Raw genomic sequence first — 24,440 nt, 5'->3', positions numbered from 1 at the left:
GAACCAAATTCAATTTTGTAAACTACTGATTTTTTATCAGGTTTACTTTTGTTCGAAGTTTTTATCGAGAAATCACTGCATGTTGCCTTTACTTGATGAACATTTAGAATTACATGTAAAATTGAATTCTTCATCATTGTGATTCAGAAATTTGAATAATAGATTGTAAATACTGGTGTTTAGGTTTCAATTAACCATATAGCTCAGGAATGGTTGACCTGAGACTACAAGACTATACTTCATTTACATTCATATATATCACCCTCTGAGTGATACCTTATGGTGGTTCCGGAGGCTAAACAGAAAAGAAGAAGATTTTTTTTTTGTTTGCTTATTTTCTTGTGTAATAATTACCACATAACGGGAAGTCTGATAAAGAATAAAAAATTTCATTTATATCATCCTCAGCAGGAAGCAGTACCCTGGCCTTCTTAATCATATTTCTTTAAATGTCTCTGTCTACCATCTCTTGATCTGCATAATAACAACCACTCCGTAGATTCTGTTGTTTATTCTGCACAACAGCAGCATTGAACAGCAGTATAAAAATACCCATATCTAAAAACCAGGAGGATTAGATAGTTTTCTTTATAGTTATTCTATAAAAAATCATACATTTTTGGACAGCCTTTGAAGACCCAGCCCCTAACTAATAGGTAGCAATGCCAGTTTTGGTCCACCTTTGGTATTTTATTTCATCCACCTTGTCTAGTGAATATTCCGAAATCTTAGACCAGGGATGGTGCCCAATGACAAACTATCAATCTTATCCAGATAAAAGATCATTTGGTTGTTCAACAGAATCTAAATATCTGTTCCAGATTTTTCTTTGATTATCATTTTGAAGATAGATTTTAAAATATCGTAAATCACAAGCTCTCAGATAAACTCATATCAGCATTTAAAAATAATTTTCTGATATCTTTTTTTAATTTAAAAATTATATATTCATAAAAAATTTGAAAAATAAATAATTGTGATTAATTTTGATTATTGTTAACACAACCAAGAAAAGATAACAAATATAAGTTCGAAATTTTTTTTCAGTTTGAAACTGTCTGTGTAATGTAATGTAGCTGATTGGCTGTTATATTTATATACAAACTTAGACATGTATAAATATCAAATTATGTAAATAAATCATTTTATAACAAAAACTAAAGATTTTCTATCGCTTTATATAATTCACAAACACAACAATAATTAGTGAAAAAGTAACAAGTAAGAAGCTGATAATCTTAGAAACTGAATCACTTAGCTGCTTATCACTTAGAAACTGAATTTTTCAAAATAAAAAATGTAAAGCAGTGACTCGCAGATGATCTTCCTAAGTGATATATTGAAATAACTCATAACAATTTTTCTCTGATCTATGAAAGGGAATTCCAGGTTCAAATCCTATAATTAGGCTTGTCACTTTTTTACATTACAAAATTCACAATCTTCCATCATCACTGTTATTGAGTATAAACTTGTTACAAAAAAGATATATAATACAAAATAAACAATCAAACAGGCATTTGGTTAAATTATTCAATGTAAGATAGATTTTTTTTTTATAACTTCCAATGTATCATGCAAAGTTAGAGTTGCTAATTGATATGTTTCAAAAGAGTTATGTTAATGTAGAATTCAAAGATTAATAACAAATTTACGTAAGATACTAGAGCAGAAGCTGAAGTTATAAGGAGCATTATTTATACTGCTATATACTTCAGTTGGAAAAATGTCATATCTAAATGCCATAATGATGACACTTCATCTTCTTTCTGGTCTATTATATGGCCGGCAAGAGTGGTAGCATCTCGGCCTTTCATCCTGAGGTCCCACGTTCGAATACCGGTCAGGCATGGCATTTTTACATGCTACAAATCATTCATCTCATCCTCTGAAACAATACCTAATGGTGGTCTCAGAGGTTAAAAAAAACCTAACCTAACCTTTTATACTGTTTTCATTCCTTTAATGTTGTCTAATGTAAATTTATTATAAGCATATAGCAATTTATTTTTTATTGAAATATAATTGTACTTCATTAACTTAAAAAATATATTTAACTGATCACTGCCTTGTTATATCGTAATGCTAAAATGTATGTAATGAATTGTATTGTTTAAAAATATGTAAGAATATATATATATATATAGCTTTCAAATAATTATGTTTAGGAGAGCTGTTTTGATAATTTTACAGAATAATAATGAAAACAATATTTTTTTTTTTAAATTATAAAATTTTCTTTTCATTTTTTTTATAGTTATTCAAAGCATTATTTAAACTTTTTAATGCTGTAACAAGAAACTGACAACAGAGTTGTAGGACTTTCCCGTCACAAGCCTTTTTTTCTGTACAGCTTACATACGAGGTGCGACAATAAAGTAATGAGACTGATGTGAAAAAAATGTTGCTTACCGTTTTAGTCATGTTTAGTGTTGTCTCCTTCAAAGTAGTTCCCCTCAGATTGCACACACTTATTCCAGCGCTTCTGCCATTGATGGTAACATTTCTGGAACTCATCTTCTGTAATATCCTCCAAGAACCTCATCACAGCTTTTTGGACATCTTGTGTTGTTTGAAAATGGTGTCCCTTGACCGCCATTTTGACTCTTGGAAATAGAAAAAAGTCAGTGTTTCACTTTTGTGAAACGCTGGCTAGGAGGCCAGTAAGTAATAAGCCAGCGTTTCACTTTTGTGAAACGCTGGCTAGGAGGACAACATTCACAATGGCATCAGAACGTATGAAAAACTACTGGGATGATCTCAAGGCCCGAACAATCCATTAGAATCCTACAAGACAATAAAATTGAAAAGCAGTAAAAAGTATTTTGACATTTTGTTACAGGGAGAAAAAAGTATGTTAAAAATAGGATTAAAAATTATGAGATCCTTGACAGGATGATAATATGACGTCTTGCTCTAATATGATTCTCAGGGTAGAACCCTGGAAATAAAGGATATGAAGTAAGGGTAAAATAACAGGAGTCCAAACCGCTAATAGAAATGTAATAATGATAGAAGTTGTTCAATATTTAACAAAAAAAATAAAACATAGTTGAGAAAGAAAATTCATACATACTTGTCATTTGTTCTTTATTTACTATAAAACATTGAAAGAAATATTCAGTAAATTTTACTGGAAAAAAAAGACTAATAAAATATTACAATTCCAAATATCGAACCTATCTAACACAAAATTATAGAACGTAACAAATTACAACAAAATTTTATACCTAACATCACTAAACATTTTAAAAAAAAATTAATTATCAACTTTGTGATTTTTCTTAATCAATGTAGAACCTTTAAATTACTAAATCATATTACTTAAAATTACTTAAGCATTACTTAAAATGTGTGGTATCTTTGCGGTAGATATTTTATACATCTATAATTAAAAACTTAAAATTCTTGTAGCTTCTCTCCATCCTGTTTCTAAAGCTCCATGTACAGTAGCGAAGGATTTATCATTGGTAGCTTCTCCAGCAAATAAAACGACCTAGAAAAATGATGATTGCAAGATTTTTTTTGTATTACAGAAATGAATATGAATTAAAAAAATTCAGGAGAATGCGTAGCATGTAGTAATTAGAAAATATAGGAATTAACTTTTAGATGGCTATCTCGGTACTGAGTACCGAGCACTGATTCATACCTATGTGGCTATGTCAGTACGTTCCTTGACACTCCATCACTTGCTGCTCTCTTACGGATTTCAGATAAAATATTTGGACTTGTTCTTTACTTCAGTGCATAGAGAATAGAATAAGGAATATTTTCTTTAATAATTTTTTTTTGGGCTCATAACGAAGGTTCATTATTAGCACTCAATGATTCTATAATAAATAAATTAACTATATAACAACATGTGCTAAGTATAATGGATATATAAACAAAATAACAGAAATACAAAAAAAAAAAATTAAAAATTAAACCGCAGAATAACATGGGAAACATAAAGCACAATATAAAATATTAAAAAACTTATTACAATAAATATTATAGATGTCTGACTTTAAGAATCAATAAACAAATATTCAATAACATCCTCATACTGTTTCCTAGACTATCTTGAATGTTAGTTCCTGATTTATATTTCCGTCGCAATGCCGCAAAACAAACACAATCCACAAAGATGTGGTGTTCAAGCAGTCACAAACGGATGCATCGATTGATTCATTTAGGTGTCCATGTGTAAGAGTAGTATGCCATATTCGTAAACGAGGAATAACATTCCCCGTTTACAAATAGGCTATGGGTATTAAAAAAAAAACAAAAAACCTCTCTCTGGATTGAAGAGTTCCAAGGCAGCAACAACAGTGGAAGCTTGCGTATAGGCACTGTGGAAGTGCAGCACTCCTATTTCCACTTGATATTATCAATAACATTTAATATCATAAGTCCTTTTTTTCTTTTAATTCTTTCTTTATACTTGTAATATATATAATGTCAGTAGCCATTCCCAAGTTTATGTAAGAGATACAAAAATCTTTATATGGAACTGTGTACTTCACAGTTCCAGTGGTGTGGTGTTTGGCTGTTGTGCAAATGCACACATAGGAAGCTGCACGCAAGGCTGTGAAGGAAAGAGAACACTGTCACTCCCACAGTGCGGACCTCAGCATGCTAGTGGAAGGTAGTTTTATTTTACTCCACGTGTATATGGAACATTCCTTTTTTTGTTTACTTTTCTAGTTTTGTCGGTAAAAGGAATATGAAAGCGAATTAGATTTTTTTTTTCAGTAGTGTTCAGAAGATGGTGGAAAGCAAGAGAACTCTTTGATCGCCAATTATGTCCAAAACATGCTAGAAGGGTGAAAGAGAAAATAATTAGAAAAATTAATTATGGATTTTTTTCTGTGTACATAGAAATTTAAATTAAGCAGCATTGGATTATATTGTTTTTAAGTGGACATTTTATTAAGTTAATATCCAATAATTCTAAAAAATATCTGTATTGATATTTTATTATTTATTCGGTTAAACTGTGTACCATATTCTTGAATGTGATGAAGTGTAGAATTAGATTATTATTCTGCTACCAGCTATTCTATTTGATTAATTTTTTTTGTTTTTTTTTTTATTTTACGGAAAACTTTAACCATGCCTTGAAAAGGCCCAGAAAAACATTTTCTGGAGCAGCTACCCCAACTAATTTTAGCTACGAGCCGCCACTGCAGCACAGTATCCTTGATGTATCGGGGATTTATTATCTACTGTAGCACCTTGGTGTCTTTCTCTAAGATAGTGTTAAATAGAATTACTAAAATCTGTAATAGTAACACGAGTAGTGAAAGATAGTCGGCTATATGCGTCTTTAACAGCGAAATCCCCAGATTTAGTTCATTACCCGGGATTCCTTTCCTACACGGCTAGAGATCCAGCAGAAACTTACTTGTGTGTTGCAACAGTTTAACTCAGCAATTGCATTATTAACTTCAAAATTTGTATTTGACATCCTCATGGATGTCAAATACAAATAGATATAATTCAAATCTTCTAAAGCTTGGAGTGCACTACACGAATCGCTATAAATAAGGCTGTAACGATTTAATGATATTCACATTCATATTGATGATGTACAGTTCAGCATTATAGATACTTGTAATACTAGGTAAATCGAACATATAAATTTGGTCATTTACAACATAGGTGCATCCAATCTATGATCCATCCATGTATATTTGTATATTACTGCATCGGTGTTTGTCTTGGATAGAATTTAGTAAAACATTTATATGGTGAAGTCATAATTAAAATTTAAGGAGTCCCCGGAGGATATGAACAGGTTTAGGTTGGGTAAATAGAAGGCGTGTAAAAATTTAAAAGGTACAGTAAACACCGGGTATGGATACCCATTGGTGCTGTGTAACATGGATGGTTTTCATACTGTTGTTAATGAGGATTTGGGAGGACTGCTTAAAAAACCGGGTGATTTAATTGTCCTTTAAGATGGGTAGAGTAAAATGCTAGCAGCTGGTCATGTCTATCTTATAGCGATGACTCACCGCAATCAACAAGTATGCTTGTTATGGGGCTTGATCTAAAGGCACCTGTAGCAAGATGAAAAAAAGCGTGGTATTCAGCAGCCAGCATCTTAAGCACGATAAGATGTGCTGAAGAGTAGGAAATGCAACTATAATCCAAACGAGACCGAACAAAAGAATAATAAAAATGCAATATACGTGATCAGTAGTCTCCCTGCTTGGTGTTGATAAGGACTCATAGCATATCTAGAATTTTTAAACATCTAGCTTTTAACTGTTTTATGTTTGACCCACATAAGATGACTATCAAAAGAGCAGATCTAAAAATTTAACATCAGGAGAAATAGCAATTGGCTCTCCATCGAGAAGGACTTGTGGAATGAAAGGATCCCATAGGCAAAAAAAGTCTTAAATGTCAAATTAAAGAATATCTTAATATTATAAGCAAACTAGTACAAAAAAATTAGCTAAATATTAATTAATAAATATCAACTTTTATAGAGGTATAGTTCAGTTTTTATGTTTTCTAAATATTAAATATGAGATTTATGAATATGCTACCTTAAAAAAAAATCGTATTTAATGAACAAACAACATATAAAGAACATATTACGAGGGTTATTTTTTTTCAAAGTCCGATCAGTCGTGAAATAAAAACCCGCGCAAAAGTCGGATGAACTTTTGCGGATATGTGTTGCTCGGCGTCTCTAGTATGGCCTTCAATCATCACACCGCGTCATTTCGTTTAGTTCTGAACATGCAGCTAGCATGTAAACATGTCTACAACAATAGCATCTCCTGCCAAGTGTGAAGTGCGTGCGGCAATTCAATTTCTTCAGGCTGAGGGGTGTAATGCAGCTGAAATTCATCGATGAATAAATAATGTGTACGGTGAAACTTCAATGAATGACAGCAAAGTGCAACAATGGTGCAGGACGTACAGATGTTCATGATAATATTTTGATAATTCAAAATAAACGGAGAGGAATGTTGTCATCAGGCATTGTCTTTCTCCATGACAATGCTCAGCCGCACACTTCAGCTGTAATAAAGAAGCTCCTGCAGCGCTTTCGTTGGGAAGTGTTTGATCACCCACCATACAGCCCGGACTTGGCTCCATCCGATTTTCACCTCTTTGCTCACATGAAACACTGGCTAGGAGGACAACATTTTGGCACAGACATCGAGCTGCTGACCAGCGTAGAAACACTGCTGAAAACACAGGCGGCTCTGTTCTATGACGAGGGTATTGGAAAGTTGGTACCATGCTACGACAAATGCCTAAATCGGAGTGGCGACTATGTAGAGAAATAGCGTAACTATGTAAGTACTTGTTACAAATAAAAATTTTTTATTTTCACTGTGGTTTTAATTTCGTGACTGATCGGAACTTGAAAAAAAATAACCCTAGTATTACATACTTAATGGGTTTCCTAACATTTACAAATTAAACACCATTAAAACAGTGCAGAGATTCCACATTATAATAAAATTCTACCAGAAACAAGGAAGATCCTAGTAATCACTCGTATCTCCAAATATTATTTTATTGATGAATTTTTTATTATTACTAATTAATAAAATAAAAAACTCTACATTTACTGCATCACCTTTTAACATACTCATAAATATTTGGTTAAATAATCTTTCTTTATAAACACGTTTTAATAATGATTTTTTTTTTTTTTAATATTTTAGTAATGATTACAATAAAATACGAAAAATATTTTTTCCTACGTATCTATCGATTTTACTGTAAAATTAAATTACATGTTAACTAAAACACACATTCACCACCAATTACTATTATTATTATTTTTACCGGATTTGTTTGGTTGAACAAAAGAGGTTCAGCAAGAATATTAGCAGCAGAATATCCCAAACGATCGCTCTTTACTGTTCGAAAACTGTATGATCCATGAATGAAACGATTACTACCCCAAGTTGATCTATAATAAAAATAAATAATAAGAATATCTAATAGTTAGATTTAAAATATTAACTTTATTTGTTGGAATTCATTAAATTCTACAGTGAATTATTCTCCATTAATAGAGAATTCATTAATAATTCTTCATGCTAAATGAAGTTAATATCAATAGATATTGTATATTATTGGTATTATTACGCAGCTGTAATATACATAGTTATAATTATGAACAAGTAAACAATTATATGTAGGATTTCATATATTTTAAAAAGGACATATCATTTTTTATAAGTGAGAAAAATATTTATGTAAAAATAAAATACAGTTAATCATTGTCATAATCTTGTAAACATTTTTTATTTAGGTGAAGGAAGTCGAAACATGTTTAAAAGGTATTTCAGCTATACGACTTGCTGAGCTCTCCTAAAAAAAAAAAAACTATTCTAATCGTACCAGCTCTGCATTTCAAATATTTGTCACAACTTTCCTAAATATGTTAGAAAATGCTCAAACTGCTTGAAAACTAACCTTCAAAAAATGTGAAGTGACCTTCAACTCAGGGACCTTACATTCAAGAATGATGTGCTCTATAGTCTGCATAGGCTGATCACAGACTCTGTATAAAATGCTAGCCCATTGTACACAAGTCCCTCTGGAATAGTCCATAACCAGAAATGATAACGGCTATCAGTGATTTTAATGGAATTTCCTGACATTTGCATTTAGCTTATACTGTAATCTTTTACCCTAATGTAAATTTAAATATAAATTAACAGTTGGATCTTATTTATTTATGTTGTTATTTACTAACAAATAATAATAAAAGAAAATCATAGATAATTTGTTAAACAAATAAGTAATAGTCATGTCGTGTCTAATTTAAACTCATACAAAATTCAGATAGAAAAAAGGGGCTGAGCCACTCCGGCTCCTACCCTTCTTTTAGAGTATTTCTAATTTAAAATTTTGAACATATAAAATTCTGAAATTTTATTGTTTTTAATTTAAAATATGAGGTGAGGGTATGTAATATTTTGTGGAAAGAAGGGATGTGAGGAAAGTTTTAAATTTTTACACTACATCACTAACAGTTGTTAAAAGTGTTCCAGTAACTTGTAATTAAAATGTACCTGGGTTAACATAGTAAGTGTGGATCCTAAAGGAGTATCCCTATATTTTTCTGTGATACTTCAGATTATTTTGTGTAAGAAAATTGAAACACATTTTATTCATTTGAAAACATTTTCATTAGTTCCATAAAAGTTCATTTAAGTCTTTACCAAAATGCACTTATCATAGAGATAGTCATCATGAGTTACAATCTACCAAATTTAAGTTTTTCATAAATGTTTATTGGGATAACTATTACCATAAACATTGGAACACACACATGCCTGTGTGTGCACACACATACACACACACACGTACGCAAAAGTGTATGAAGAATTGAAACTAGTTTTTTTTTTTTTTACATATTTGTAGTCATTAATCTCAAAACATTGAAGAATGAAAAACCAAAGATTAAAAATTTTCCTCAATTTTTTTATAACTGATTTATTTAATTTTAACAATGATATTTTTCTTCATTATACAGTTGTATGTTATAATAATATCCTGAAGTAGCATGTTGTTAAGCAATCCCTACTGTTTAGCCTCCGGAACCACCATAAGACATTTCTTCAGAGGAAGAATGAGGGTGATATGATTGAATGTAAATGAAGTGTAGTCTTGTACAGTCTCAGATTGACCATTCCTGAGATCCCAACCAAAAAAAAAAAGAAAGCAATCCCTATCTAGCCAGATTAAGTGCATTATAATGTCTTCGAGATGGCAGAGTAGGTATGATTAAGAATGGGTACTTCATAAATGATTGAAATAGAAAATTATATTAAACAGAAAATTCTGGAAAAATACTATATTATTAAGAATAAAATAAAATATAAATTATTAAATAGCAGACTGTAACATGTCCATTGCTCCTTAACGATTATTATAATAAATAGAATTAATGTTGACAAACCACAAATAATATTTTAACAATCCTTCGAGTTCTGTTGCCATTTAGCCACACTAGTAATAGGTATATGTTACAAAACTCAGACCAAACTGTTTAGCATAGGACCTTCAAAGCAGTATATTAAAATCATCATAGAAATTTATAAAATACTAAAATATTTTTATTTAAACCTCTATATGCTGTTCATAAAATATTGAAATTTACCTTACTTTGTATTTTATTTGATTTACGAAGACTGAGTATGCACTTCACCATAAAAAGGTATTTGCGTATCTTCCCATTATTTTGATTCTTTTAGTCCAGTTCTATGTCCTTTGGACAGGTATGCTGAAATGTCGGCTGACTTGGTTTGGAATGTGATCTATAATGTCTGGCAAGATAGGTGGCTGGCTGGAGAGATGGTAGACTGGACAAGGATCCTGATATCAGACCTGCAACTGTGGGGTTTAAGAAAGTTTGCTGACCTCACCTACTATACTACACAAATGTTTACAGGCCATGGGAACTTTGGAAGCTATCTACGCTGCATTGGGAGGAGTGACACCCTCAACTGTGTTCTGCACAGAGCACGACCCTGTCGACTACACCTTGTTTCAGTGCCCTGAATGGGAGGAACATAAGATTCGTACAGGGATTCCCAGCTTGACACCTACATCCTTACTGACTCATAATTGCTTCTGCAGTTCGTTGGGATGCGTTCAGAATCTTTTCCCAGATGTGCTTTGAGCTAAAGATGATCAGTAGAAGAGAAGGGGCTTCTAGCAGGTGGCGTTGGGTAGCTTCAGCTGTGAGGACTGGTACGCCTTGGTGTACCAGCCCCGATGATCAGTTGGGGACTCCGTACATGATATGTACTGCTATAACAGTTCCCTGTCGTAATGACAATTTTCAGAAGCCAACATCCACCAATAAGGGGAAGTTAAGACCAGAATCCCGGAGAGGGATCCTCTTGCAAACTCCTCAATCCAATAAGGGGAAGTTAAGACCAGAGTCCCGGAGACAGATACTCTTGCGAACTCCTCATTTGAGACATAAGGCCAAGACCTGGCCTTCAGGGGGGGGATAAAGGTTATAGCATTGCGGGATCCAGAGTCTCCTCGCTGAGGGTTAGAGGCTGGCACAATATAGAAGATCTAACCAGCAGACTGACCTGCCTTGCCAGACATACTACTGGTGGGTGAGAAGGCCCATTAGAGTTGAAGGACATTCCCCTAGGCTGAATTATACTTAGCTGTGGGTCCGGCCCAGGGGAGGGGAATAATAATAAAAAAAAAGTTCTATGTCCTTAACATGATGCATCTGCAAGTAAAACTGAATTTTTACTTTAAAAAAAACTTAACCAAATTAAAAAATTCTCTGTTCCTTCAATGTGAAACATCTTAGATTCCAGGAATGTATACCTACTAAACACACTGAATAAAAATAATCTATCTATCTTTTTGATCTCTTGAAGTGCCAATGGTTTTAAATGATTTCTATTAATCTTAATATAAATTAAAATTTAATCTTCCAAACACAAATAATTTTTTTTTTTTATTATTTAATTGTAAAGATAATACTTGCCTTGTAATATTTATTGGTTTTGATATAGAATACTCATTACTGACAAACCAGTTAAACAGTTCTGTAACAGCACCAGTTAGTTCATCATTAGAGAGTGTTTCCATTAAACGAGCAGTGTCACCAATTACCCAGCCTTCTAGAACTCTTGGCTGATTTTCAACAAAATGAAAATCAACTACTTCAGTAGTCCATCCACCCTGTAATCATTTTGTTGATTCATACTTTTAATAAATAGATTCTAAAAAAAATAATTCTCTCTAGTGATTAATTATTATAACAAATTGTACTCTGTAATTTGTGGAATCTACATAGGTTTTGATCTTGATTTAAAATATGGTTTACTGTTAACATTTTTTATTAAAGATGTAAGAAAAAAATAAAATAGATTGATACTCTTACTAGAACCAACGAGAAAATGGTGTTATCCATTTACATCATGCCCAGAATTACTTCCTAATGGAAGATATATGATTGTTACTGTCAATAAAATTAAAAATATAATCCAGGAGGTTAGACCTTTGGGAAAATAAACATGAACAAAATAAATGATGATACTACCAATATTTGTTTAATTAATTTTTTTGTCTTCAGTCATTTAACTGGTTTGATGCAGCTCTCCAAGATTCCCTATCTAGTGCTAGTCGTTTCATTTCAGTATACCTTCTACATCCTACATCCCTAACAATTTGTTTTACATATTCCAAACGTGGCCTGTCTACACAATTTTTCCCTTCTACCTGTCCTTCCAATATTAAAGCGACTATTCCAGGATGCCTTAGTATGTGGCCTATAAGTCTGTCTCTTCTTTTAACTATATATTTTTCAAATGTTTCTTTCTTAATCTATTTGCCGCAATACCTCTTCATTTGTCACTTTATCCACCCATCTGATTTTTAACATTCTCCTATAGCACCGCATTTCAAAAGCTTCTAATCTTTTCTTCTCAGATACTCCGATCGTCCAAGTTTCACTTCCATATAAAGCGACACTCCAAACATACACTTTCAAAAATCTTTTCCTGACATTTAAATTAATTTTTGATGTAAACAAATTATATTTCTTACTGAAGGCTCGTTTAGCTTGTGCTATTCGGCATTTTATATCGCTCCTGCTTCGTCCATCTTTAGTAATTCTACTTCCCAAATAACAAAATTCTTCTACCTCCATAATATTTTCTCCTCCTATTTTCACATTCAGTGGTCCATCTTTGTTATTTCTACTATATTTCATTACTTTTGTTTTGTTCTTGTTTATTTTCATCCGATAGTTCTTGCGTAGGACTTCATCTATGCCGTTCATTGTTTCTTCTAAATCCTTTTTACTCTCGGCTAGAATTACTATATCATCAGCAAATCGTAGCATCTTTATCTTTTCACCTTGTACTGTTACTCCGAATCTAAATTGTTCTTTAACATCATTAACTGCTAGTTCCATGTAAAGATTAAAAAGTAACGGAGATAGGGAACATCCTTGTCGGACTCCCTTTCTTATTACGGCTTCTTTCTTATGTTCTTCAATTGTTACTGTTGCAGTTTGTTCCTGTACATGTTAGCAATTGTTCTTCTATCTCTGTATTTGAACCCTAATTTTTTTAAAATGCTGCACATTTTATTCCAGTCTACGTTATCGAATGCCTTTTCTAGGTCTATAAATGCCAAGTATGTTGGTTTGTTTTTCTTTAATCTTTCTTCTACTATTAATCTGAGGCCTAAAATTGCTTCCCTTGTCCTTATACTTTTCCTGAAACCAAATTGGTCTTCTCCTAACACTTCCTCCACTCTCCTCTCAATTCTTCTGTATAGAATTCTAGTTAAGATTTTTGATGCATGACTAGTTAAACTAATTGTTCTGTATTCTTCACATTTATCTGCCCCTGCTTTCTTTGGTATCATTACTATAACACTTTTTTTGAAGTCTGACAGAAATTCTCCTTTTTCATAAATATTACACACCAGTTTGTATAATCACCTGCACTGTTTTCCTCACCTGCACTGCACAGTAATTCTACAGGTATTCCGTCTATTCCAGGAGCCTTTCTGCCATTTAAATCTTTTAATGCTCTCTTAAATTCAGATCTCAGTATTGTTTCTCCCATTTCATCCTCCTCAACTTCCTCTATAACACCAATTTCTAATTCATTTCCTCCGTATAACTCTTCAATATATTCCACCTATCTATCGACTTTACCTTTCGTATTATATATTGGTGTACCATCTTTGTTTAACACATTATTAGATTTTAATTTATATACCCCAAAATTTTCCTTAACTTTCCTGTATGCTCCGTCTATTTTACCAATGTTCATTTCTCTTTCCACTTCTGAACACTTTTCCTTAATCCACTCTTCTTTCGCCAGTTTGCACTTCCTGTTTATAGCATTTCTTAATTGCTGATAGTTCCTTTTACTTTCTTCATCACTATCATTCTTATATTTTCTACGTTCATCCATCAGCTGCAATATATCGTCTGAAACCCAAGGTTTTCTACCAGTTCTCTTTATTAATAATGTTTCATAATATATATTTACACGAGTGAGTGCATCGGTTGTCAGAATCAATCATGTTTATGACCAATAGAGAACGAACCTCTTTTCCAAAATATTTAATTTTGACTTCATTATCACAGATCTGAATATGAGATGATGAGCTCTAAAATAGGTCTCTGTTAAAAATTTCATTACACAACCATGTTTTGGAAAAGCTATTATAATTTTTCATTACTTGCTGATACAATAAATTACTCCATTTTGCTCCTAAATTATGTGTATTTTAGTAGTAAGGTTTAATTATCTGACAATGTAGATTCATGAAGAAATAGACAGTTCAGTAATGGAAAATCTTTTTAAAATAAAACAAGTGAATTATATGTTTTTGGAAAATAAATGAACAAAATATTACATAATATACATTACACAACTATATTACATTACTAAAAGCAGATGGTTGATATTAGCCAGCATTTTCCGTAAGTACCCATACTTTAAGTGATGAAGCAATGTTAAGATTGGAAGCTATGGAATTGGTATGTCGCTTATTGTCCTTAAATAAAATGCATATTGATTTCTGGCTCCAGTTTTAATATATACAGATTTTTGCATCGGATTGCTCTGTAGCAATCCAAAGATTACTGGCTAAAGAAATTGCAGACATGTAAGACAGATTGAAATATGGGGTACCCTGATTAATCAAATTTGCTAGTTTCTGAAACTTTTCGTTTGATTTAAGATTTTGGGCGATAGGTGAGCTTGTTGTAGTCTTATACTGAAAAGAGACTAAGCAGTATGGGCTTAACAAAAGAAATAAAATTACCTGCATCATTCTGATCATTATCTAAGATTATATTTATAAAAAAAACTTACATATTTTGATTCATTTTTGAATCGTTGTTTATCTTCATCGGACCACAGGAAATTTAACCTGTACTCAAAATCCAATGGCCACCAACGTGTTTCAAACTGAATATAGATTTTATCCACAACATCAAATCCAAGAGACTTGAAAAAGAAAATAATCAAAAATAGTTACATATGTACCTCAATAACAAAGATTATATAGATAATTGCAGAATAATCCCTCTCCCCGGATGTGTTTTTAAAAGACATAAATAAAACAAACACATCAACTCCTAACTGAGATAATAAATAGAATTCTTTATAAATTGATGATTACACAACCTGAAATTTCTTAAGCTACAACTATTTAATAGATTAGTTAAACATTTAGACTGTAAATAAACTACATCACAGTTGCATACTCTTAAGAGTCACAAACATCAGTTAAATATTATATCTTACCTCAATGGCAGCTAATTTATTGTCAGGTAATGAAGGATTAAACATTGTTTTAGCTAAAACCTTTAGCACACCTAAAGAAACTGTAACGATAACATGATCAGCAAAATAATGTGAACCATCTTCACAACAGATTTTGACTTCATTTCCTGTCCAGCTAATTGTTTGAACGACTTTATTGAATTTTGTTTTTTGTTCGACTGGTAGCTCTTTACCTTTGTACTTTCCCTGTAAATCACATAATATTATTCATTAAAACTGATTCTTAGATGTGAAAAACCAACCAACAGCAATATAAAATAAAGTTACCTGGAGAAAAGCAAGGCATTTTCATAAAATGAAAATTTAACTCAATTTTTTTTAAACCAACTATGGACTTAGTAGTATTATAAGAATACACAATTCATAAAAAACAAAATTAAGTGTATAACTATTTTACTATATATTAATTCTAAGAGATTTTTATAATAATTTGATATTTATTTTATTTATTTATTATAAAATTAATTATTTTTGAAATCGATGTTTATAGATAACTTTCATATATATATTTCTATCCTGTCTTAGCATTTGAAAAAAAAAATGCATTTGTACCCATATTTTTTTGTAATGTCTCTGTTAGCTAATTTTCTTCTCACCTCATAACTCCAGCAAAAAAGACTCGACCTGAAGCACAACACAGCCTCCGGTGGAAATCGCAGGATCACCTGTCAGAAAGGGGAAGACAAGGAACACGGGTACTGCCGGAACACTTATATCCATGACCAGGTCTAACCTAATCTTTTTTTTTAACCTCCAGGACCACCATTGGGTATTACTTCATAGGATAAGATAAATGACAATTTTTATAACATGTGAAAATCCCATACCTAACCAGGATTCAAACAGGGATCTCCGGATAAAAGGCTGATACGCTACAACTCACGCCAAAGAAGCCAGCTGGTCTAACCTAACCTAAACTGGTCTAATCTACTCTAACTGATGCAGATGGGCACCCGAATCACTGCAGGTTGGCCTCCAGCCTCTTCCCCACAGAGATGCTCCTCACCATCTCGGAAACCGTATTCTACTTCTCAACACTAGTGAGCATGACATCGATTATGCTGTTCACGAATAGTGGGCCCATTACAGCCGCACTCTGCACCATAGGATTCATCCACTTATCGCACACTAAGATCACATGCTCGACATCATCAAGGGCCCAAGAATATGGGCACAAGTTGTCCTCGCTGCATTCCCTGGTGTACAGATATGAACTGCAACAGCCTCGATCCAACAGGAACTGAATAAGGAAATAGTCACTTCCCCAAAATCCCTACCAACAACACCTTTAATTAGCCTAAATATCCATCTTCCGTTGTTGGATTCATTCCTTTTGAACTACCACCTGTCTAGGAGAACACCGTAAGAAGTCTCTATTCTTCTCTCCATGGCAAAGTCATTTCTGAACCGTTCCAGCAAGTCTATAAGAGGTATACAGGTGATAACTAGTGTTTGCCACAAAAGAGACTGTTCTGTAGCTCAAGCAGACTCGCAGAAACATCCTTCTCTGGACCTGTTCAAGTGTCTCAAGTCTGTTATGCTGTGTGTTCATGGCTCTTTGGCAGGTGTCCCGTATACCAAGATCGAGTTCACAACACTGGAGTACAAGAGCACCGTTTTGAGGATCTTGGCTCGTTCACGTTGCTGAGAAGCCTGCTCAGTGCGCGGTCACCATCCTCTCTTTTTTAAGAGGAACACCTCTCGTCCTAAGGTGTTGGTCATGGCCTTGAAACTAAGGTGTGGCTAACGTCCGTATTATGTGTCAAACATCCATAGACATGGCTCTGCCATTAACACTAGATTCGATGGTAGTCCTATGGCAGAAATAGGACTGAAACACCCTCCTCAAATCCTCCTCCTTCTATGTCTTGATCCAGCAATCATACTGCCGAACGTATTCATTACCTTGTTGACGGTGTCCATCGTTGAGATTTCTGTTCAAAAACCATACTGGTGCAAACTTAGACCACTGTTTCTAGCGATGTTGTCAGTGAGCCACACTACCAGTACCTTCTTAAACAGCTTCGTTAAGTTACTGATCAAACAAAGTGGTCAATATACAGAAGGGAAATCGGTAGGGCTTCCTTACTTCCTGATCAGTATCAGTCGTAACATCTTCCAATCCATTTGCATGTGCTCGTTTACCAGGGTGTAGTTGAGCATCTAAGACCTTGAATGGGACTCAGATGTTCAAGATCTTTTTTCATACCCTTGAGGCTATGAAAAATTGACTTATTCTAATTTACTGAGAATGGGTACTTAAACAATGGGATTCAGTTCCCTGATGTTAAGGAGAATCTTATCGCCCCCCCCCGCACATTAGCCTTAGCACATCTTGGATTTCCAAAAATTGAGTTAAGAAGTTGTACTTCTCTTCAAATGTCAGTATTAAACGAACTGAACCTCCAGCCTTCCCATTACCTTTAGAGAACTCCTCAATCATTAATTGATCTTTATTTTTTTCAGCCCTTTAAGAACCAGAAGCACTTACTTGCGCCTCTTCATTCCCAGAAGAAGATGAAGTCATCGAGCCTAACCTCAATCGTTTCCTTAATCTTCTCGCAAAGTTTATCCCGCTTGGACTTACCCTTTTTCCTTCAGTTTCAGATAATTCTGAAGTAACTCAACAAAATTATCCTAAACACAAAACTCACAGTAATTTAAATAACAGCCAACGGCGAAACACCTAACAAAATAATTACCAATAGAAACAGTAAACAAAGGCAACAACCAATAAGAAACAACATAAATAAAATGGTTGCTAATTAGCAATAACAACTTTTATTAAATACCAAATAAATAATAATTGAATTATTTAAATTGAACCAAATAAAATTTAAATATAGATTAATATTGAACTGTCCAAGTCAGTACCAGTCACAAAAAGGCAAACAAAGTAACTAATTATCAAAGTAATTATCAAGGCTACTTATACAAGTAGCCTTGATAACCGTAAAGCCTTATTATTACAAAGTAATTATCAAGGCTACTTATACAAGTAGCCTTGATAACCGTAAAGCCTACCTACACAACACAGTCCCTTACTATCTCCTGTAAAGATACTTTTTTAAAAACAAACAAAGAAAACCGAATTATAAATAAATTTTTCAGCACCTACACAAACTCAACCGCCCTAATTCGCGTTGGGAATTTAACCTCAAAGAGGAACTGTTGGAGGCAGCTGTGCAGGGAGATCGACAGTGACACCCGAGGTCATGGATACCTGATCAACGCAAAGAAATTCGGGCGGAACATGCCAATACTTACTGATGGTCAGCTATTAAGTTGTGTAATTGCAATTTAAGAAGTACCTTTAATAGTCGCGGTGAAGGCCTGTAGTGTCTTCTTAGGTATTCGACATGTGATCAATCCTGGTTTGGGGGTCTTAATTTTAAGATCATAAGCATCCTATATAAAGGCATGTGCGAGGCTATTAATCTATATGCAGCCTAATATTATTAACATTAACAGGTGGTTACCGTACTATTTCACGGGAGGCAATCTTGGGGATTGCAGGTGTGAAACTGATTGCGTCTGAGAAACAGTAGCGGTATGTTGCTAAGAAGTCCGGTGAGTTGATTTCAGATGAAGTTCGAGAAATTGAACAACATGGCAATGCCTTGTGGCAGGCCAGAGGGGATGAGACAGATGGTGGTCGGCTGTTATATGCATGACCTCTTTCCATATGTTGGTTTGCGAAACGCCTCTTGGGTACACCCTAATAAATATGTGATGCAATTTCTTTTCAGCCATGTTGCTTTTAGGGACAGACTGCAGAAATTCAGCCTGGTAGATTCTGGGATGTGTCCTCAGTGTGAACAATTGGATGTGACACCTACCATGTTCTTTATGAATGGTTGAAGTACGAGTTAATGTGCACAGAGACCATCTGTCGGCTTAATTTTATCAGGTAGTCATTGGCTCCTCCATATAAACTGGAGCCAGACCAAATGGTCAATAGTGGAGAGTTTTATAGTGTATTTAGCAAAAGAAAAGATTGCTGACAGGATCTTCAGCCCTGCTTGGATATCTCTTGTATTATGTTTTTGTTTTATAAATTATGTTTTTGTTCTTTGTTTTGTTTTAATGGTACTGTGTTATTGTTCCATGTAATATTTTTATGTTCCGTGTTGTGTGTTGAACTCACTTCTACCTTCTATGGATAGGTATTCCAATCCCTTTGATTAGTTAAGACCTTTCAGTCTTACTTAAGACCCTGTTAAGACTGTGTTGGTTGAGTTTATTAAGTAATAGTACACTGATGGGAATGTCACTTGTGCTTTTGCATTGGTGGCATCTGGTCGAGGCAGACTGAAATATGTCAAAAGCCGAGGTTTTAAAGATAAAGATGACCTCTGGTAAAGCCCATAAGGACTAGAAACGAAGGGAGTGGTGGGAGGATGTCTTTCCCTACGGGGGTCAGAAGTCCCTCTTTAACTTCATAATGGCCAACCTATACCTCCTCCTGGATTTGATGAAACAAACTCTCTCGGTAGTTCTCTCCAATCCAGGTTCGTCCCACGGTTTAGTCTCTGGAACTGCCGTCATGCTGACCAGCAAGCAGTGCTCAGTTCTCAGCAAGTTCAACCAATCAATTAATGACTCTTACGATCATGTAGATACCTGATAGTAAGAAAACTATATATTCCTTTAAATTTTATATATTAACTATATATTCCCTAGGTAAAGTTAGGTACCTTAATGTTTCTTGGTCTATCCAAAAAAAATCATAAACAAATAATAATTCTCCCTTATTCAATTTTAAAAAAAAATTAATTAGTGTACAATTGTTTAAAATACATGATCCATCTAAGATATTCAAAATCCTACAAAATCAGATTTTATTTGCCTCTCAGGCTTTCTCCAATGAAAAAAAAAAAAACTGAACTTTTTGTTCTTCTCCCAGGTCTCTTCCAAAAAAAATAAAATTGATGTAAAAAGCCTATTTGATTACCAGTTTGTATCAATTCTATCAGTTAATAATTTCCCCTACCAAATAAAAACAGAATACTAATTTTATTGAATGTATCACTGAATGGTGATGAGATAAAATACTATCGATAAGCGATATAAAAAACGTAATTTTAAAGTTAAAAGTTTTAAATATCTAGGATTATTTTTCAGCGACAAAAAAAAATCCATATACGGGAAGAAATAACCCACTAATAGGGAGAACAAACAAGGAACAGTATGGCATTATAAATCTGATTAAATCAAATCTCATTTCACATAAAACCAAAATTTAAATTTGTTGAATAATAATTAAAACTGTTGAAAAAAATATGAAACAGGCATATGAAGAATGAGACTGTAGTAAGAAATTTTAAAATGTGAGTGAAGAAGATTCTAAGACCGATCAGAGTAGAATTCAATGAAATTAAGACACTAATAAATTATATTTTCGGTATATCGTATATTATGTACACCCGGGATAGTAACAGTTAATAATTCATTTTCATGAATTTATGTGAGAAATTGTTTGGCATATCAGAATGACATTAGATTATCGTATTCTACAAAATCCAATACTAAGCAGTGATAATAACTAAAATTTAAAAGATATTTTCAAAATATGCTCAAAATAGATCACGTGATTTTCAATAAAAATATATTCCACTTGTGATAAAGGGAAAAATCTGAGACCACCAAAGGAACTTATTCAACAAAAGAAGAAAAAAAAATGAATACAGATTAAGCAAGAACTTCCATAGTTTTTTAAATTATTTTCTCAGAAATCTTCGCTTATAGCTTGAATTTACCTAAAATGAGTAGTAAAATCATATATATAAGTATTGAAAAAATCTAACACAACTTAAATTCTTGTTAGTATATTTTGTAAGTTAACAGTACCTCTAAAGCCTTAAATAATCGTAAAAAAATGTCTTTCAGCAAGCTGGAAGGCAAAGGTAGATTTCACTGGTGCTAAGTAGGGGATAATAAAGATTTCCACCTTAAAGTTAAGAAAAACATCAAATTTACTCAATACGACAATGGTTGCATATGAAACAAATGGCAAGGGTCATCCCTTACCTTAGTCATATCAAAAATTGTTCCAGACAAAAGTTTTGGATAATGTTTAGAGGACTAACGACCACTGATTTGATACTGTGCCTGTTAAGGGAGGTATGATTTTTTTTGTCTTCGAATCCCCATTTTTCCACCCACTGAGTCAATGGGTGGTAGTATAAAAAATGTTATTTACTTAAGTTTTAGCTCCTTATCTAAAGAATAGTAGGAACTTTAAACAAATTCAATATTTTACTTAAGAAAGTTATAGCGATATTTCGTTTTTTTAAAAAAAAAAACATTTCTATTCCCGTGGTTCAATTTTCCCCATTAACTAACTCAACCGAGATGTTGAGTCGTTTCATTTTATGTATAAAATTGAAAGTGATTGGCACAAAATTACAATATTGTGTTCACAAGAAAGTGAAATATATATATATATATATATATATATATACATACACACAAAAAAATCTCTATATATATATATATATATATATATATATATATATATAGATTTTTTTTTGTCTTCAATCATTTGACTGGTTTTATAGCAGCTCTCCAAAATAGATATACATGTACAGGTGATTCAAAGAAACGGGAAATTTAAAAAATTAAATAACGTTAATGAAAAATTTTTTTTAGAAAATGAATTTTATTTCATGTAATTGTACAAATGTTGCCATTTTAGGATACATACATTTTAGTTTATTTTTTAAAGATGACATCTTGAAGGTGACCTCCTCTTCTACAAAAACACTCACGAAATCTCTTCGTTAAATTGTTCATGGTTTGATGTAACATCTCAACTGGAATTTCCGCAATTGCTTCTCGGATCTTTGCCTTCAGTTCTTCCGTTGTAGCAGGTCTACTCTGAAACACTTTGTTTTAAGGTGACCCCACAAAAAGTAATCACAAGCTGAGAGATCAGGCGATCTGGGAGGCCATCTAATGTCACCGTTTCGTGAAATGACACGTCCAAACAATCGGCGTACAGTTGCCATCGATATTCGTGCAGTATGTGATGTTGCTCCGTCTTGTTGAAACCAGGCTGTGTTAAGAATCGGTGGAAATCTCTTTTGTTAATCCACATCAAAGGTTTCAAGCACGGCTGCGTAACGAGCCGACGTCACTGTAATCGCAAGACCGTTGTCATCCTCAAAAAAATAAGGGCCTATAACACCGTAAGATGACATAGCACACCACACAGTCACTTTCTGGCTGTGCAACGGATGTTGGTGTAGCTGCGTAGGATTTTCTTGTGCTCGGTATCTGAAATTTTGCTTGTTAACAAATCCACTGAGACGGAAATGCGCTTCGTCTGACATCCACAGTTCGTGAACAAACTCTTCATTATCGTTTATCTTCTGAAGCATTACATTAGAGAATTGTGCTCGCACAACTGCATCGTTCGGTTACAGTTCCTGGAAGATCTGCAACTTGTATAGATAGTATTGCAAGTCCTTCACTAATATTCTTCGAACACTTGAACTATGCAATCATAAAGATGCTGAGAGGACGGATTGACCGATGTGGACTTCGTGTGACAGCATCTTGTAAAGCTTGAACATTCTGTGGTGTACAGACAGTTCGCTCATGATCTGGAGGTTTCTTTTTCATTGCCGAACTGGTTTCCTCAAAATTAGATATCCATGTTTTAATTGCACATGCTTATGGAACACGATCGTCCCGTCCCAGATTAAAATGATGGCGAAATTCTCTACGCGCTCCCTCCACACTGTCATTGTTTTTGTAAAATGCTTTGATAGCAAATGCACGTTGCGCACCACTCCAAGGATCCATGACAATTAAATGGCTGGTTAGGTTATAGAGGCTGGCGCCACTTATCAATCGCCCACGGCTACCAACACAAGTTTCAAAATTTCCCGTTTCTTTGAATCACTCTGTATATAAATGTATGTGTAAACTGTTGAACTGAATATGTAAACTGTTTTGGGGTCTGGAGGATGTGAAACATGAAGATATGTCAAAAATTTCCGTAGTCAAATTATGGTACCCATTACAATAGGTAGCTTTCTTATGAACTCTACCTAATATTTAAATATATAGCATTCAAGTTTGTTGCATTCATGACTAACCATTAACATATTTATAAAAGAATGATAACCAGTTTTCCATGCCACAGACAAACTTCCATTGTATTGAAAATGTTGCACACTTCCCCACGATCCTTCTTCATCCAAATTACTAACTCCATCTTGAATTCTCTGATACTTTGTGGCATAATCTGCTACTGCTTGTGCTGTGTATTGATCAATATTATTATTTTTTATCAACTCGTTAAACCTGCAGTCATAAATTATTTATAAAATTGCCGTATGAATTAACACAATTTTAATAATTTATTATTTTTATAAATTTCCAAGTTTTAAAAGTTAATTTTTATTTTTTACTCAACTCTGCCAGAAAAAAAAGGGCGATGTTTAGGAGGTATGTTTATTTGTTTTTGCTTCTTTATCTTTATTGCTCTACCAATTTTGGTGACATAGGTTTGAAAAAATTTCTTGTTTGAATTAACCCTATATGCTGATTTTAAAAAGAGAATGGTGAATAATTAAATATCTTTTTCCAAAAGTGAAGAACAAAAATTATTTGAAAGGATCATCAAATGGAAATTGCTTTAAAAGTGGATTAAAAAAATATATAATTGACTCACTCATTACTAATCTACAATATAATTAGAAAATAGTCATCTAACATAGTTACTCACAAGCAGGTCTGAAAAAAGTACAATAAAAACATTTTGATAAAAGTTACATTAAATTTATTTAAGGATGGTGAAACCGAAAGAATTTAAAACGTAAAAATTGGCTTGTGTTTTCCTCTTAGACAAGAAGCTACTGTTACAAAAGGCTATTTTATTCTAAGGAAAGGAAAAGAGGTATCTCGGGGAAAGCCCTAACAGAATTACTCATCATTCATCCATTCTGAACAGCTAAAAATCTCTGATGTCAAGTCCAAAAGAGTTGGAACCTTTAACACTAACACTTAAGTTTAGAAATTAAAATGCTTATGAGACAGTTAAAAAGATTGAAGTCGTAGTTTACTACCTCAATATACTTTATGTTCCTTTACAAAAGATTATAC

General features: G+C 33.2%; 1 protein-coding gene across 4 annotated transcripts in view; it reads right to left on the bottom strand.

Annotated features, from left to right (window-relative positions):
• Positions 1-3,073: 3,073 nt before the first annotated feature.
• The window catches only part of LOC142333762 (spermine oxidase-like), a 34,665-nt gene continuing 13,298 nt past the window's right edge, over positions 3,074-24,440 (bottom strand). For 2 of the 4 annotated variants that reach the window (XM_075381250.1, XM_075381252.1), the window contains exons 4-9: positions 23,432-23,639; positions 15,288-15,512; positions 14,853-14,987; positions 11,495-11,691; positions 7,807-7,933; positions 3,074-3,496 (exon numbers count right to left, since the gene is read on the bottom strand). In XM_075381250.1, the coding sequence (XP_075237365.1) occupies positions 3,392-3,496; positions 7,807-7,933; positions 11,495-11,691; positions 14,853-14,987; positions 15,288-15,512; positions 23,432-23,639 (997 nt within the window). In that variant the 3' untranslated portion in view covers positions 3,074-3,391. Of the gene's footprint in view, positions 3,497-3,526; positions 4,804-7,806; positions 7,934-11,494; positions 11,692-14,852; positions 14,988-15,287; positions 15,513-23,431; positions 23,640-24,440 lie in introns of those variants that run through there. The other 2 variants (XM_075381251.1, XM_075381254.1) reach the window with 2 other exon arrangements.

Source organism: Lycorma delicatula, chromosome 13 (genome assembly GCF_047948215.1).
Source record: "Lycorma delicatula isolate Av1 chromosome 13, ASM4794821v1, whole genome shotgun sequence".
Taxonomy (NCBI): Eukaryota; Metazoa; Arthropoda; class Insecta; order Hemiptera; family Fulgoridae; genus Lycorma; species Lycorma delicatula.
This window is presented reverse-complemented; position numbering and strand designations above follow the sequence as displayed.